General features: G+C 38.6%; 2 protein-coding genes across 9 annotated transcripts in view; one reads left to right on the top strand and one right to left on the bottom strand.

Moving 5' to 3' along the window:
- sv2 (synaptic vesicle glycoprotein 2) overlaps positions 1-11836 on the top strand; it is a 99918-nt gene extending 88082 nt beyond the window's left edge. For all 3 annotated transcript variants that reach the window (XM_059946084.1, XM_059946086.1, XM_059946085.1), the window contains 3 exons: positions 4876-4971; positions 9434-9593; positions 10500-11836. In XM_059946084.1, the coding sequence (XP_059802067.1) occupies positions 4876-4971; positions 9434-9593; positions 10500-10683 (440 nt within the window). In that variant the 3' untranslated portion in view covers positions 10684-11836. The remainder of the gene's footprint in view (positions 1-4875; positions 4972-9433; positions 9594-10499) is intronic.
- Positions 10955-17537, bottom strand: part of LOC132378833 (cytoplasmic polyadenylation element-binding protein 1-like) — a 98570-nt gene continuing 91987 nt past the window's right edge. For all 6 annotated transcript variants that reach the window (XM_059946082.1, XM_059946081.1, XM_059946078.1 and 3 more), the window contains 2 exons: positions 17400-17480; positions 10955-13313 (listed from right to left, as the gene is read on the bottom strand). In XM_059946082.1, coding sequence (XP_059802065.1) covers positions 13203-13313; positions 17400-17480 — 192 coding nt within the window. In that variant the 3' untranslated portion in view covers positions 10955-13202. The remainder of the gene's footprint in view (positions 13314-17399; positions 17481-17537) is intronic.

Raw genomic sequence — 17537 nt, 5'->3', positions numbered from 1 at the left:
AATGTGCAAGTTTCTGCCTCCAACACACGCAGGTGTTTTAAAAAAAAACTCCAGCTACCCTCTAGCTGATACATTACCCTCAGAACCCTTCCAAACATCAACTCCTTACCCTAAACCTGTCACCTCTAGCTATAAACACTTCTATATATAATTAATAAGATCATGAAGGGATGAGATGCAGTCTCCCACCCCCCCCCCCCCCACCCCACAGAGTTGGGGAATGAAGAATAAGAGGACATAGGTTCAGTGCAAGAGGAGTGATTTAATAGGAACCTGAGTGGGTGCTCAGTATAGGGAATGAGCTACCAGAGGGATTGGATAAGGTAGGTACAGGTACATTTAGAAGACATTTGGCCAGGAACATGAATAGAAAAGGGTTGACAGGATATGAACCAGATATGAGAAAATGGAACTAAACCACTTGTCCGGCTTGGACCAGTTGAGCCAAGCAACCTGTTTTAGTGCAGAATGATTCTATGACCTTGCAATGGGGAGATCTTAACTATTGATCCTTAGTTTTGTCTCAACAGGTCTCCACACAGCTCTTTTACTCCAAGGAAAACAGCCTGTTTACTCTCCTTGTAACTGAATCAATGCCACACCCTGCTGAATCTTCTTAGTACCCTCTACAGGGCAATCATGTCCTTCCCTATAGAGTGATGATCAGAGTATGCACAAAGTTGCAGCTGTGGTCTAACCAATTTTGTTTTTAAAACAAAGTTAATAACCTCCCTGCTTTTGTGTTCTTATTTGTCATTAGTGACAAGTGGTCAGTGTTTGCAGCCTTCTAGCAATTGGAGCATAGAAAGAATTCTTTTTGTGGAGGGAGCAAGTTTGTAGTAGACCTTTGACATCAATGACTTGCTCTGACCATAAAACAGCTGCTTAGTCACCAGTTGTGGAAGTGTTTCACCACTGAGGTCAGAGTTGTTAGCATACAAGTAACCTACTTGGGCGTGTGTTCCAGCTTGGTTTCTACTGTAGACCAATATGTTTGGGATATAGTATACAAGTACAGATCTGCTTGTTAACCAAGGAATTGGGTTCATTTTCTTATGTTAAGATTGTTATGTTAGGAGGTACACTCACAAGAGTGAATAAGTTACCGGTAAGAGTCAGGCTGTTGAGTAACCACATTTCTGGTCCAAGAACAGGTAAAAGAACTCTAGGCTTGTTTCTTTTTTGAAGGGCCTGTTTCTGTGCTGTAGTGTTCTGACTAATTCTAAGCATTTTATTAATAGGAGTTTGAAAATATATAATCATTAGTTGAGCTTGATCAATTTTCAATGGTCAAAATATTGTAGATGGTGGAGATCTGAAATAAAAATAACATCTATTGCAAATTCTCAACAGATCAAGCAATATCAGTGGAAAGCAAAGTTATTCCATGTAAATGGTTTTGCAACCTATAATACTTTAAGAGATTAACGTTACTTCTACACATGCTGTAGAAGCAGAAATGTATGGTGTACACGTGACAATAGTGTATTTCCTTAATGTTCTGGTCACCTCATTATAGGAAGGATGTGGAAGCTATGGAGAGGGTGCAGAGGTGGTTTACCAGGATTTTGCCTGGTTTGGAGAGTAAGGCATATTAAGCAAGGTTAGCAGAGCTAGGACTTTTTGGAGCATAGAAGAATGAGAGGGGACTTGGAGGTCAAGAAGATTATGAGAGGCATAGATAGGGTGGATAGTCAGTACCTGTTTCCCAGGGCACCAATAGCAAACACCAGAGGGCATATGTACAAAATTAAGGGAGGGAAGTTTAGGGGAGACATCAGGGGTAAGTTAGTTGTTGTTGTGTTTTTTTGGTGTTTTTTTTTAAATATATGAACACAGAGGGTTGTGAGTGCCTGGAATGACATGCCAGGGATGGTGGTGGTGGCTAAAACATTAGGGGTATTTAAGAGCCTCTTGGACAGGCACATGGATGAAAGGGCTGAAGGGCCTGAACTGTGCTGTATGGTTCTATAGGCTTCTCTCACCACATCGCTTCACCAATCATATGACCATAAGATGAGCAGAATTAGACCATTTGGTCCATCAAATCTGCTCTGCCATTTCATCATGGCTGATCCATTTCCCTCTTAACCCCATTCTTCCGTCATCTCCTCTTAACCTTTCATACCCTGACCAAACAAGACCCCTCAATCACTGCCTTCAAAGCACCCAGTAACCTGGACTCCACAGGCACCTGTGGCAACAAATCACACAGATACACTCTGGCTAAAGAAATTCCTCATCTGTTCTAAAGGGACTTTTTCTTTTGAGGCTGTGCCCTCAGCTCCTAGCCTCCTAAGAAAACATGCTGTTTTCAGCAGACACCAACAGAACCAACAAACTCATTCGTAAGGCCAGTGATATTGTGGGAGTGGAACTGGACTCTGACGGTGGTGTCTGAAAAGAGGATACTGTCCAAGTTGCATGCCATCTTGGACAATGTCTCCCATCCACTCCATAATGTACTGGTTAGGCACAGGAGTCATTCAGCCAGAGACTCATTCCACTGAGATGCAACACTGAGCGTCATAGTAAGTCATTCCTACCTGTGGCCGTCAAACTTTACAACTCCTCCCTCGGAGTGTCAGCCACCCTGAGCCAATAGGCTGGTCCTGGACTTGCTTCCACTTGGAATAATTTATTTACTATTATTTAATTAGTTATGATTTTATATTGCTACATTTCTACACTATTCTTGGTTGGTGCGACTGTAACGAAATCCAGTTTCCCTCAGGATCAATAAAGTATATCTGTCTTTTTCCAAAATTCAATAGGTTTCAATGAGATACCCCCCCCCCCCCAAATTCTTCTAAGTTTCAATGTTCATGGAGAACATCGAATTCTCCAACTTCCGGTAATTCCCTCCCTCTCCCTTCATCAGTTTCACTCTGCCTCCTCTTCCAGCTGCCTATCACCTCTCTCATGATTCTGGCTTTTTATACTACCCAGTGCTTACATTCCTTCTTCACCTTTGCTGCCTATCTCCTCCCTGCTACCCCTTGATCTTTCCTCTGATTGGTTTTTCACTGGGCACCTACCAGCCACATCTTTCCAACCCCCCCAACCTTCTTTATAGGGCCCCTGCCCCCTCCTTCAGTCCTGACTAAGGGCCTCGGCCCGAAACGTTGACTGCTGGTTTCCATGGATGTTGCCCAACCTGCTGAGTTCCTCCAGCTTGTTGTACAAACTACTCATTAAATGCCTTACTTATATTCTTCACATCTAAACAAAAGTTCCCCTCCTCATCCTTAAGCAGTCCCATCCTCTCCCTAGTTATCCTTTTGATGTTTCACCTTAATCTGTCTTGCCAAGGACTTTTCACGGTTTCTCCTGGCTTTCCCAATTCCCTTTAGTTCTTTATAATCCTCATGTGCTCCAGTTAATCCTGATGTCTTTTTTGCTTTTTCTTCTTGACTAAATTCATTACCTCCCTTGACAGTGTCCTTCTAATAAGAATTCTTTCCTGTACTCCATGCAATTGCCCTTTAAACAGCCTCCACATATCTGCTATAGACTTGCCAGAAAAAGGGTGCCCAATTAACCTACTAATCTGCACATCTTTGTGGGAAGAAACTCACCCAGCAAAAACATGTGTGTAAATTCCACAGGTAGTGCTAAAGACCTGGTTCAATCCTGACCTCTGGTGCTATGTTCTACTGTATGGAATTTACATTTAGCATTAAATATTTACAACAGATCATTGGTGCAATCCTACCTAGCTGTGTCATCCTCCATCTTAAGCCAACACAGCCATCAATAGCAATTGCAGGTTAGTGTGATGTGATCAAATAGGCAAGCACTCTGCCTTCAAACCCCAAGGTTTTGAACATTTCCATCAAGCTATGTTAACTACTTCCCTCCAATCATTCACTTTGATCCAGCTTGCACAACCCTAATTATTACCTCAATATAGCAACACTGTGACCATTTTGATCACTTGTTCTCAGACATTTGTTTTATGTTTATTGTAACTTGTTTATGATCTTGTGAATGCTATGTCAAAAATGTGTCTATAGTGGTGCTATTGCAAGTTTTTCTACTGCACTTATGCACATTGACAGTCCTCTTAGTCCAGGCTTCCCAAGATTTGGACTAATGCTTTCAATGTCTTTATCTGCCAAGGAGGAAGATAAAGATAATTAGTTATTTTTTAAATTTTAAAACCTGCTCCAATTAGGTTACAAATGCAAACACAAGAAAATCTGCAGAAGCTGGAAATTCAAGCCACACACACAAAATGCTGCTGTAACGCAGCAGGCTGGGCAGCATCTATAGGAAGTAGTACAGTCGACTTTTCAGGCCAAGACCCTTTGTTAGGACTAACTGAAAAAAAAGATAGTAAGAGATTTGAAAGGGGGAGGGAGAAATCCAAAATGATAGAAGACAGGAGGGATGAAGCCAAGAGCTGAGAAGTTGATTGGCAAAAGGGTTACACAGCTGGAGAAGGGAAGGGATCATGGGACTGGAGGCCTAGGGAGGAAGGGGAGGGGAGCACCCCAGCCCCTCCCTCCTTTCTCTTCCAAGGCCTTCTGTCCTATGATACTTCCCCTTCTCCAGCTCTATATCCCTTTTGCCAATCAACTTTCAAACTCTTAGCTTCATCCCTCCTTCTGTCTTCTATCATTTTGGGTCTCTCTCTCCCTCCCCTCCCCCCCCCCCCCCCCCCAGCCACTTAAATCTTACTATTTCTTTTTCCTGTTAGTCCTGACACAGGGTCTTGACCTAAAATGTCAACTACACTTCTTCCTATAGATGCTGCTTGGCCTGCTGTGTTCCACCAGCATTTTGTGTGTGTTGCTCCAATTGGTTTGTCTACTCTCTCATTCTTTCCCATTTGTTCATGGAGTTTTAAAGCAGTTTATTTTTCTTTTGTAGTTTACACAGAAGGATTCATTTTAGCTGCTGCCAATCTTCCTGGAAATATCTTCTCTATTCTAATGATGGATCTACTGGGAGGCAAGCTCTTGCTCTGTGAGTAACAAAGTCTCCAAATTATAAAGGGACTGAAAAATAGACTTAAAGCCATCACTTACAAGCCCTGTATTTACATGTCCTAAACCACCCTTCAATTGGTCAATATGAAACTATTGTAGACAAGACTGTAGATTCTGTAATCTGGAGCAACAAAAAAAAATGCTAGGTAAGTTTAGCAAATTCACTTCCAGTCTAGCTGAATGCCTTTTATGCTTAATTTGTGATTTTCCTCCACTTTTTGATGGTCAATCTCCCACATCCCAAGATGATTCCATGATTTCAGTCACTCAAGACGACATGGTAGCTGCCTTCAAGGAGGGTGAACTCACAGAAAGCATCCAGCCCAAATATTTGGCCATATACGAAAGACCTCTGTTGATCACCTAGCTGGTGTGTTCACTTTGATCTTTAACCTCACTTTGGTAGTATGCAAACCTGCAGTTTGCATACCATCCCAACCGCTCAACAGACAATGCCATTGCTATCAACCTCCCCCTGCCCCTAACCCACCCAGACAAAAAAAAGACACGTACAATCGAATGCTGTTCATAGACTTTAGTTCTGCATTCAACACAATCATCCCTCGGAAACTGATTGGAGAGCTGAGCCTACTGGTACTGAACACCTCCATCTGCAACTGGATCCTAGACTTCCTGACTGGGAGACCTCAGTCAGTCCAGATCGGAGGTAGCATCGCCAACACCATCACACTGAGCATGGGGGCTCAGTCCACGAATGTCTGCTGACCCATGACTGTGCTGCAACACAGCTCAAACCACATCAAGTTCACCAATGACACGACTGTGGTGGGTCTCATCAACAAGAACAAGTCAGCTTACAGAGAAGTGGTGCAGCAGCTACCGCACTGGTGCAGAGCCAACAACCTGCCCTGAATGTGAACAAGAGATGGTTGTTGACTTCAGGAGGGCACGGAGCAACCACTCCCTGCTGAACATCGACAGCTCCTCAGTAGAGGTGGTTAAGAGCACCAAATTTCTTGGTGTTCACCTGGTGGAGAATCTCATCTGGTCCCTCAACACCTTAAAGAAAGCCCAGCAGCATCTCTACTTTCTGCAAAGACTGAGGGAAGTCCATCTCCCACCACCCCCCCCCATCACATTCTACAGGGGTTGTATTGAGAGCATCCTGAGCAGCTGCATCACAGCCTCGTTTTACAAATTCCACCATCTTAGATTGCAAGACCCTGCAGCGAATAGTGAGGTCAGCTGAGAAGATCATCGGGGTCTCTCTTCCCGTCATTACAGACATTTACACCACATACTGCATCCGCAAAGCAAACACCTTATGAAGGACCCCACGCACCCCTCATACAAACTGTTCTCCCTCCTGCCGTCTGGGAAAAGGCACCGAAGCATTCAGGATCTCACGACCAGACTACGTATACAGCTTTAGGGGGGGAGAGGAACTACCAGACTCCTCGGTACTCAGAGCCTGGACTGACACCTTTCTGTCTTGTTTATTATTTATTGTAATGCCTGCACTGCCTGGGTAGGTCTGTAGTCTAGTGTTTTTTTCTGTTTTTTTTAAAAAAACGTAGTTCAGTCTAGTTTTTGTACTGTGTCATGTAGCACCATGGTCCTGAAAAACATCTCATTTTTACTATGTACAGTACCAGCAGTTATGTTGAAATGACAATAAAAAGTGACAACTTGATGTGGTACCATTCTGCTTTAAGCAGGCCTCAATTACACTGGTGCCCAAGAGGGTACTCACCTGTCTCAATGACCATCACCCAGTGGCACTTACATCTAGTGTTCAAGTGTTTTGAGGTTGGTGAAAACATTTTAAACTCCTGCCTTAGAAGTGAATTGGATCCATTCCAATTTTCCTACTGGAGCAACAGGTCCAGGCAGATACCATTGAATTGACTCTTCACTCAACTCTGAAACATTTGGACAGCAAAGATATACATCACAAAGCTCTTCAACTACAGCTCAGCATTCATCCCTCAAAACTAATCAATAAGTTTAAGATCTTTGCCTCAGTATCCCTGTGCAATTGGATCCTAGATTTTGTTACTTGCAGACTCCAGTCCATTGGGATTGGCAACATCTCTCCATGATCTCCATCCACATAGGTGCACCACAAGGCTGTGCTTAGACCCATTCTACACTTCACTTATGAGTTCAGCCTAAACACAACTCCAGTGACATAGGCTGAATAAAAGGTGATGTATAGCATATGGGAGACTGAAAATCTGGCTGAGTGGTGCCATAACAACCTCTCAGTATCGGCAAGACTAAGGAACTGATTATAGATTTCAGGAGATGGAAACCAGGTCCATGAGCCAGACCTTATTGGAAGATCAGAGGTGAAGATAGTTAGCAACATTAAGTTGCTAGGTCTCATTTCAGAAGACCTGTCAAAGGCCCAGCATGCAAGTACAATTACAAAGAAAGCACAGCAGCACCTCTACTTCCTTGGGAGTTCGTGGGAAAAAAAACTGGCCAATTTCAATAGTAGTGGGAAGAATAGTGACTGGCTACATCAGCCTGGTATGGAAATACCCTTAAATGGAAAATCCTACAAAGTAGTGGATACAGTCAGTCCCTCGTGGTTAAAGCCCTACCCACCATTGAGCAAATCTACACAAAACAGTCACAGGAAAGCAGCATCTCCCATCAAGGACCCTACCATCCAGGGAATGAATTTTTCATTGCTGCCATCAGAAAGGTGGCACAAGAGCCTCAGGACTCCCCACCAGGGACAGCATCAATTCCCACCACTCATATTAGGCTCTTAAATTCACTTGGCCTATCATTGATATGTTCCCACAACCAATGACGTTGGTTCATCTCACATTCTCAATACTTATTACTTTTTGTTATTGCATTTGCACTGTTTGCTGTCCTCTGCACTCTGGTTGAAGACCTCAGGTGGGCAGTCTTTGATTATAGTTATTCTATAAATTTGATTAGTATGCCCACAAGGAAATGAATCTCAGGGTTGTACATTGTGACATACATGAACTTTTATTTTGAACTTTAAGTTGTGTGGCATTTGTGGAGGGAATTGGCCAACATTTAGGTACAGTTCCTTCATCTGGACTTTTGTATAAAGTGCCACAGCCAACTTACAGCAAAATGAGAAACTGATCAGTGTCATTGGTTGCAAGATAAAATGTGGCCAGAAAAATTTAGTGGTGTGGAATTTGATTATATATTGAAATATGTAGTGACCTGACATTACCCAAGAAAACATTTCTAGCTTAACCAATCTTCCTCCCAATCTACAATTTTCTCAGTTCTGGCAATCTCTTTTGCTCCCTCTACAGAACAATCCCATCATTCTTGTGAGGAGCACAACCATAAGCTTTGTAATAGCCAGCATTGGTAGCTGTAGAACATCCTTCCAGCTCTTATTTTATGCCTCAGATAGTGAAGAAATCAACCTTTGTGTTCTTTAAAAACCTTGTTCACATCTCTAGCTACAGGTTTCCCCCTCAATCTGAAGGTAGAGCATTCCTATGAAACCATTTGCAAACTGAAATGTCGTAAAGCAAAGAAGCAATTATCATTAATTTATATGGGAAAAATATTTGAGCATTCCCAGACCTAAAAAAAAACACCTAACAAATCATACCAAACACATAAAACCTAAAATAACATTAACATATAGTAAAAGCAGGAATGATATAATACACCCCATATGAAGTAAAAATAATGTACAGTGTAGTTTCACTTATCAAAATTGGGGAGACAGCAAGCCAAAGTCAACTTGAAGAAAAAAAATCCACGCATATGCACATACACGCATGCGCAAACAACTACCCGCACAAGGTTTCACAGTTATTGTAGGCTTTCTTGGGGTAAACACATATAAAGTGGGCGTCTTTTTCGTAAAAGTGAAAATCCTCTTTGGTTAGTGAAAACAGGTACTAATGTAGGTCTTTTGTAACAGTGAGTTGTTGTAAAGCGAACATTTGAAAAATGGGGATACCTGTACCACTAAAGAGACATGATCAAACTCCATGGTCATTTTTGTTCTCCACACCACTTAATATTCTTTTTATTCATAGGGATACACCATGGAGAAATGGGTCCTACAACCCACCAACTGTACACCCAGGGCAGCACATTAAAAAAGTTACTCCATAATGTTGAGAATCAGATCCAGTAGGGACTATACTTTGAACAGTAACCAGTCTTTCTTTTTGTCAACACTAGCCAGTTATTGATATTTTATCAGACTCCAAAGTCCAGATTTTTCCCCTCAGTTTTCACCATGCCAAGCTCAAATATGCTAAATGAAACAATGGGTTAAGCAACCCAGTTTAAGAGCAGGTCCTGCAGAACAAGTGGTCAAAAAGGGAAGTTCCAAGGATCAAGTTTTAGAGACCAGTTAGAGATCTTTTCAAATTTGAGTATCTTGTGTACTCTTACAAAGAGAAGAGGAAAAGATCAACCTTAATTGCATTTAATTATCATTTCTCTCCTAGGTGCAAGCCTGTTTCTTTCAGCTCTTAGTGTGTTCTTCATCTGGGAAGTAAAGACAAAAAGCCAGAGCTTGATTACGTCATGTCTGTTCAGCGCCATCTCAGTTGTTGCCTGGAATTCACTTGATGTCATTGGGTTAGAATTATATCCAACTCACTTGAGGTAAGTTATTGTCAGGTGGGAGGATTCTTGCAGATGGTTACATGCTTGACAACTACTACTTACAAAGCTCATTTTCAAATCTTTACTCCTTGTAATCCAGGAAGACCCAATTGAGCATTAGTCTATTGTTATTGATTTATATGGTAGGCTTAGATTTGACCAATGCATTAGTGCTTTGAACATTTTTTCCCCTTATGCTTTTAATGGATCCAATCCCACTCTCAGTAAGGATAACATTTTGTATTAGTGTTACACTAAGAGCCTGTAAAAAGATCCCTGTTATTTTCTCTACAACATCCTACAGGTTAAACTTGGTAGTTCTTAGCATTTACTTTAGGGTAGAGAACTTGTTTAGGGTGATCTGGACATTGAATTAGAAACACTCAGTCCTAAGAGCCTGCTCTCTCATTTGAGATTATTTTAGCAGACTACAATCTACATGCTACATTACTTCTACCCATGGTACCTTTCACACCCTTTGCAGCTCCAACAACATATTGCAATAATTACAAAGTAGCAACAATGTATAGACAGCATCTAATCTGTTCAACTTTATCTAAATGCATATTGTTTAATTCCTGCATTTGATAGCACAAAAATGTAATGCAGTGCCACAGAACTTGCAGTGATGAGTGCTTAACATGGTTTAGTGTAGGTCTTCTTACTGAAGAAGTCTTAACTGGGTTCTGCACATTTCTGCATTCTGAGTCTAGTTGGAAAATAAAGTTGCTCAATTGCCCAGTGCAATGTCTGCTGAAACTGCACTGGCAGTGTATGACTGCAAAACTACAGGTATAATATTAAATATGAACAAAATCTGTTCATATATCAAGATTTTATGTAACTTACTCTCTTGATATGACAATTAATGTCAAATTTTAAAATCAAATTTGCGTGTCTTGACAGGTCATCTGCCTTTGGAGTATTCAGTGGCATCAGCCGAATTGCATCCATTTTGGGAAATGTTGCATTTGGGCAACTCGTTGATGTGAACTGTACTATACCCATTCTTCTGGTAGCGCTAATGCTATTTATAGGGAGTCTGGCTGGCTTAAAATTGCCTCACATCAAGAATAGGGAATTAAGCTGATAGAATGTTTAATATGATTGTGCCAGATCGTAGCTCATTTGGGATCCAGTTGTTGCCTATTAAGATTTTGTTGCATCTTCTATACAATTCTACTCAAGTTCATGTATGGAGGCAGAGTAAAGATTTATCAGAAGGCAGCAAGAGACCACAAAATTACAGTACAGGTGGCATAAGAACACTTTGCCAAATAGCCACTGTAAGGGGTAGGAGATGGGTTACAACAGGTTGTACAGCAGGAGTGGATTAAATGGCTCTTTCTGGAGATCTGTAGTTTACAGATCAATTTAAGGGTTAACAAAAAAAAAGCAAACTTAGCTTTAGCATCATCCTCCCATGGCACTTGCTTGATGCAACTGTTATTACATTGTAATGTTTTTGTAATCTTTTAAGCATTTTGCCCTCTCCAGCAACAGCCTCCATGCTGATCAAAAAGTAACCAGTTTTGGGTCAAATTATACTATCTGGTAGAAGTTTTCTGAAACATTTATCCAAGTACCAGTACAACTGTCTTTTACAAACATCTAGCAATTGAAGGGAAATCACCACTTATTTGCCTAAAGAACAACAGAATCTTTGCACCTTGGAAAAAAATGTAATCAGCTTTTCCAGTTGCACTGTAACTACCTTTACTAAAGTCATTTCCCTGTACAACTACACTTAGTGATTTTCTGTGATGTGCTTAGTGTACATTGTCAGTTACATGTGACATCTAATTGTACTTGCATGAATGCACTCAAAAAGGAACAATACATCCAATGCAGAGTTTATGTTTTAGAAGGATTAAAGCCAGAGGTTGTATTCACATTCACAGCATCGAGTACTTCACAGCCAGAACTTTGTGGAAAGGTGTAGTATGAAGTAAATTACTTAGAACACAGCAACTGTCCACAACAGAAGGACTTAAGATACGAAGCACTTGGATTCATAGCCAAATTTAATGCTGCATGTCAATTCTACTGAAATCTTAAACAGAAGTCATTTTTCATTTGCTCTCAGCCAATGTTCTTTGATCCTCAAATTCACCAGGTAAACCAAAACCTAACAGAAATTTATCAAGGAAAATTCAATCTTGATTTAAGATTTTTTTGGAACTACTGTAACAGACCAACAGCAATAAGAAATCAAATAAGGACAATAAAATTACTCCATAACATACTGTGAACATGGGTTTTTATTCCATTTGGGTTTTACTTACAGCAAGTCTGGGTGTCAATGGCCAGTATACTCCATTAATTGGTCATGGCTACACTGAAGGATTGCTACAATTTAGTCATTGCAGTTTAGCAATACACCAGACATTTACTGGGGCATCTGGCCATTATGTATAACATAGGCTCCTTTGTACCTCTAGTTGAGTGGAAGCAGTGTGATTTTTTTCACTGTATTGGTACATTAGACATGTTCCACACTTGTTTGTTTCAACTACTTTTTTTGACCAACATTAACAGCTTACTCCACATCTTCAGGTAACTGCAGTCACACCTGCATACCACCACAGTGAGGTAGAGACCTTACTAATGCTCAACAGTAGCTGGGCGAGTGACGAGGCAACAGCTCAGCAAAAAAAAAAGTTAAGGACACTGGTTCTTTGGCACACAGCTTCAGATCAAAAACCACGAGTAAAAACCTCTTCAAGTAACTTGGAGATTCAAGCAGCTGCTCAGCAATAGCTTCATCCTTTTCAACAATAAAGAGCAACTGCCCAAAAGGGGACAAAACCAGAAACTCAGCCTGGCCCGGCCATGAAACCCCTTCTGCTCAAGTACAAAAAAAAAGTGAGAATGGTGATTTAAAAACCTCTACCTACCCATAGTGCAAATTAAAAAGTGCAAAGAACATCTTAAAACTATGTACAGCAGCTCAAATGTCGTTATTTCAGTCCAGTTTCTAATCCATAAATCCACACCAATGGTTGCAAACGTCTTGATTTACAACAATGACCCAGGGTCCATAATAGCAGCCCCAGACAAAAATGTTAAAAGCCGCCAGGAAAGAGTCACGGTTGTGTTTGACCAAAACATTTTAACTGGTCAAAAAAAAATGAAGCCTTGAAAAGGCAGTTGCATCTGTAAAAACTGAGCGTAAAATATTGAATTTGATTGCTAAATAAAGCACTTTCTCTGCCTTGTAGTCAAGTAAAAAACCGGCTGAATATTCACCAGTATTTGCGGTCCTGATGGGGGAAAAAAATTTAAAGGCACTGTATGGCAACCGCTAGTGGAAAGATAATGAACTTGCAACATTGTCAAAATGCAAGGAATGTAAAAAAGCCTAAAAATCTAAATGTGAAGCCATTTGCTTCAACACCTTCAAGACCTGGCTATCACCTCTGTGCAGAACTTTTGTCTGGGAACTGCTTTGGTGGGCCCCAAAACCCCATGGAATTCACTGTGCAGAGTGCGATTGTGAATATTAAACAGCAAATAGCAAGTGCAGGAGTGAACTTCAGTCCATAATTGCTGTTCCCAGTCTGAGCCAATACCAGCTCACTCAACTCAAATCACACACTTTCTGCGATTTTAGCTGGAATCACGGTTCTTCTGATTGCGCATCAACGGACGGTGATGGCGGAGAACCTCTAGGGAGTGCTGCCACTGCCAGCATGAACGACAGAAATATCTGAAGCAGACCTGTGAAAACGCAGGATGTTGTGTTTAATTATTGGTCTGAACCAAGCCAATTTTATACATTTGCTGTGTACAGTGTATTTAAATTTCCATTATTTACTTCAAATTCAACACACACCAAGTGTCATCAAAATATTTCATTCAGTTGCAAGTCAGAGGTTATTTAAAACCTCCAAGCCATTACAAGGGTGCAATGTCAGTATGCAAGAACATTGATATGACTCACTAATATAACTAACACACAAGCAGACTTAAGACACTTACTGCTACCGCTTGAAAAATAAAATAACTGCATATTCAAAATAATGCTGGAAGTACTCAGGTCAGCAAGTGGGAATAGAAAGTGTTTTGAGTTAAAGACCTTTCAAGTTCAAAGAATAGCTGTGTTCCCAGGGATGTGGCTTGACTTGCTGAGTACTTCCAACACCTTCTATTTCAGTTTATTAACCCATTTATCCATACATTATTTAAAACTGCAGTTATTAGCATTCATTTTAAATTAGAGTAAAAGGCATAAAGCATGTTTACAATACTAAAGAATTCATTCTATTACTATTTCGGATCATGCACCTTTGAAGTTATCTATTAAGATTTTGGACTTTTCCAATAATATTAGATCTTGGAGACTTAATGCTACTTTGCTTCAAGACCCAGAATTTATCACCTACATAAAACAGCAAATTGACTTGTTTTTCTCAACAAACTATACTGAAGAAATCGACAGAGGAATACTTTGGGATTCTTTTAAGGCTTTTATCCGTGGACAAATTATCTCATATTCCGTTGGTAAAAGAAAACAAAGATATTTAGATATTGCTTTATTAGTGGATAAAATTAAGGAAATTGATAAGATTTATTCCGTGACTCCTACCAAAGAACTTTATAAGAAGAGAGTTGAGCTTCAAATGGAACATAGTTTACTATTATCTTCTTCAATTGAAAATCAATTAATTAGGACCAGGGCTCAATTCTATATTCACAGTGATTGAACTGGTAAACTGTTAGCTAATCAATTAAAAGCTATTTCGACTAAGCGACAAATTATTAAAATTTGTAAACAAGACGGTAATTTAAGTACTGATCATAAAGAAATCAATAATACTTTTCAAGATTTTTATAAATCTTTATAACAATCAGAATTTGATGGTGACCTGTCCATGATGGATAATTTTTTTTAACAATTTGAATATTCCTAAACTGATAGATGAAGATCGTAGCTTGTTAGATGCTCCTATCTCTATGGCCGAAATAGGAGAGGCTATCTCATCAATGAAATCAGGGAAAGCTCCTGGCCCTGATGGTTATATTGTAGAATTTTTTAAAACTTTTTCTTCTTTGCTTTCCCCTTGGTTATGTGAAATCTTTAATGATGCATTTGCTAAGAAGAGATTACCTCAATCTTTTTATGAAGCTACTATCTTTAATTCTTAAAAAAGATAAAGATCCTACTTTATGTGCATCTTATCGCCCTATATCATTATTAAATGTAGATTCTAAGATTCTTACAAAAATTTTAGCCATTAGATTAGAAAAGGTACTATCAGATTATTTCAGTAGATCAAACTGGTTTCATTAGGAATCGGTATTCCTTTTTTAATGTTAGAAAATTGATTAATATAATTTATACTTCATCACCAACAATCCCAGAATGTGTTATCTCTTTAGATGCTGAAAAAGCTTTTGATAGAGTTGAATGGACATACTTATTTAATACATTGAGAAATTTTAATTTTAGTCCCAACTTCATATCATGGATTAAATTAATATATTATAAACCTGTCGCTTCTGTTCTTACAAATAATTATAGATCCTCTTTTTTTCAATTATCTCGTGGTACGAGACAAGGTTGTCCCTTGAGTCCTTTATTATTTAATATCGCATTAGAACCTTTAGCCATTGCTATTCGTGAATCTCCTAATATTTTTGGTATTACCCGTAATGAGAAGTTTTACAAATTATCACTTTATGCTGATGACTTGCTGTTATATATTTCTGATCCTGACAGGTCTATTCCCGCTATTTTATTCTTGTTGGCTCAATTTGGTAGCTTTTCTGGTTATAAACTAAACTTGGATAAGAGTGAATTATTTCCCTTAAACGCACAAACTTTATTGAATGACAGGATACCATTTAAAGTTGTTACTGATAACTTTACCTATTTAGGTATAAAAATTACCAAGAAATATAAAGATTTATTTAGACTGAATTTTTTACCTATGCTTCATCAAATTCAACAACTTACTACAAGATGGTCTCCCTTATTCTTATCATTAATTGGTCAGATTAATGCTATTAAAATGATGATTTTACCGAAATTCTTATACTTATTTCAAGCCTTACCAATTTTTATTCCCAAATCTTTTTTCGACAACATTGATTCAAAAATTTCCTCATTTGTGTGGCAAAATAAAAACCCCAGGTTAAGTAAAAAACAATTACAAAAATCTAAAAAAGATGGTGCTTTACCTAACTTTAGATTTTATTATTGGGCAAATAATATTCGTAACTTAATGTACTGGAAATTAGGTTTGGATTCACCACTGCGCCCGCAGTGGGTAAATTTGGAATGTAACGAGGTAAAGGGATATTCTCTATTCTCTGTTCTTGGTTCTTTTCTCCCTGCTGATTTAGTTAAATTCAATAAACAGATATCTAACCCTGTTATCAAACATACATTATGAATTTAGTTTCAATTTCGTAAATTTTTTACTCTGAAAAACTTTGTTCTTGATAGCCCTATCTTACTTAATTTTTTTTTTCAAACCTTCCTGGACAGATCAAGCTTTTAGCATATGGAAAAGGAAAGGTATAAAATGTTTTTGTGATCTTTTTTTTGAAGATACTTTGATGTCCTTTGACCAACTTTCCAACAAATTTAAACTACCTAAATCTAATTTTTTCAGATATCTACAAATTAGAAATTTCTTACATAAAGTTCTACCATCTTTTCCCAATTCAACTTCAGTGGATTTCTCAGATTTGATTTTTACCTTAAACCCTTGTCAGAAGGGATTAGTAGCTTTTATTTATAATATGATTATGAAGATACCAGAAATATCAGATAGAATTAAACAAGAATGGGAAAAAGAACTTCGATATAATATTTCAACTGATAAATGGGAAAAATTTTTTACAAATGGTTAATTCCTCTTCTATATGTGCTAAACATGCTTTAATACAATTTAAAATTGTACATAGAGCTTATATGTCTAAAGATAAGCTTGCTCGATTTTACTCTTATATTAACCCTCAATGTGACAGGTGTCATCTAGAAGTGGCTTCATTGACCCACATGTTTTGGTCATGTCCCACTTTACAGAACTATTGGAAGGACATATTTGTTACCATTTCTTCTATTTGGAATATTGATTTACAACCTCATTTCATTACTGCAATTTTTGGTATACCAAATGACGATGGTATTCAGTTTTCTCCTTCAATCAGACGAATGATTGCTTTTGCAACATTAATGGCCAGAAGGTCTATATTACAAAATTGGAAAGTAGTAAATCCTCCTACCACGTCTCAGTGGCTTTCCCAAACTATTTCATATCTAAGTTTAGAAAAAATCAGAAGCACTATTTTTGACTCATCAGTCAAATTTGAAGAAACTTGGGGACCGTTAATGTCCACATTTTCATATGAATTAATCTGACCTTTTCCAGACCTTCTTTCTGCTTATTCTTGTTCAGGTATGGAGTTCTGGATTTTTTTTTGACACTATCACATACTTATAAACTGTTACTATTGCCCATGTTAGTTTAGTTTAGTTTAGTGCTTTTTTTTTATCAATATACATTTTCTTTTACTTATTTTTAATTCTTTTTTCTTTTTTGATGATTATTTTTGTTTTTTTTTCCATATGTAGTTATACAGACTTGATTGATTAATGTACTTTTTTCTGTTGATGTTTTAATAGGATATTATTATCAATGTAATTTCAAGTCTATTGTATTCATAACCTATTCATTATTATGTTATGTTTTTCTTTATATATATATGAAACTTAATAAAAAGATTGAAAAAGGAAAGAAAGAAGAATTCCTGTTAATGATACAATTGGCAAGAGTTTAAGTTAAGAAAACTTACTGGATCTCTGCAAAAGAACGGTCCTGGTTGGGTACTGCATGCTTGGCACATGGAGTCCTCCAGGTATGGATCAATCTGCACCTTTAATCAAGAAACATTTCAATTAGTCAGATATTTTATTCCTCTAAATATTAGTGA

Source organism: Hypanus sabinus, chromosome 21, assembly GCF_030144855.1.
Source record: "Hypanus sabinus isolate sHypSab1 chromosome 21, sHypSab1.hap1, whole genome shotgun sequence".
NCBI lineage: Eukaryota > Metazoa > Chordata > Chondrichthyes > Myliobatiformes > Dasyatidae > Hypanus > Hypanus sabinus.
Note: the sequence above shows the minus strand (reverse complement) of the source record. Positions and strands in the feature narration are given on the sequence as shown.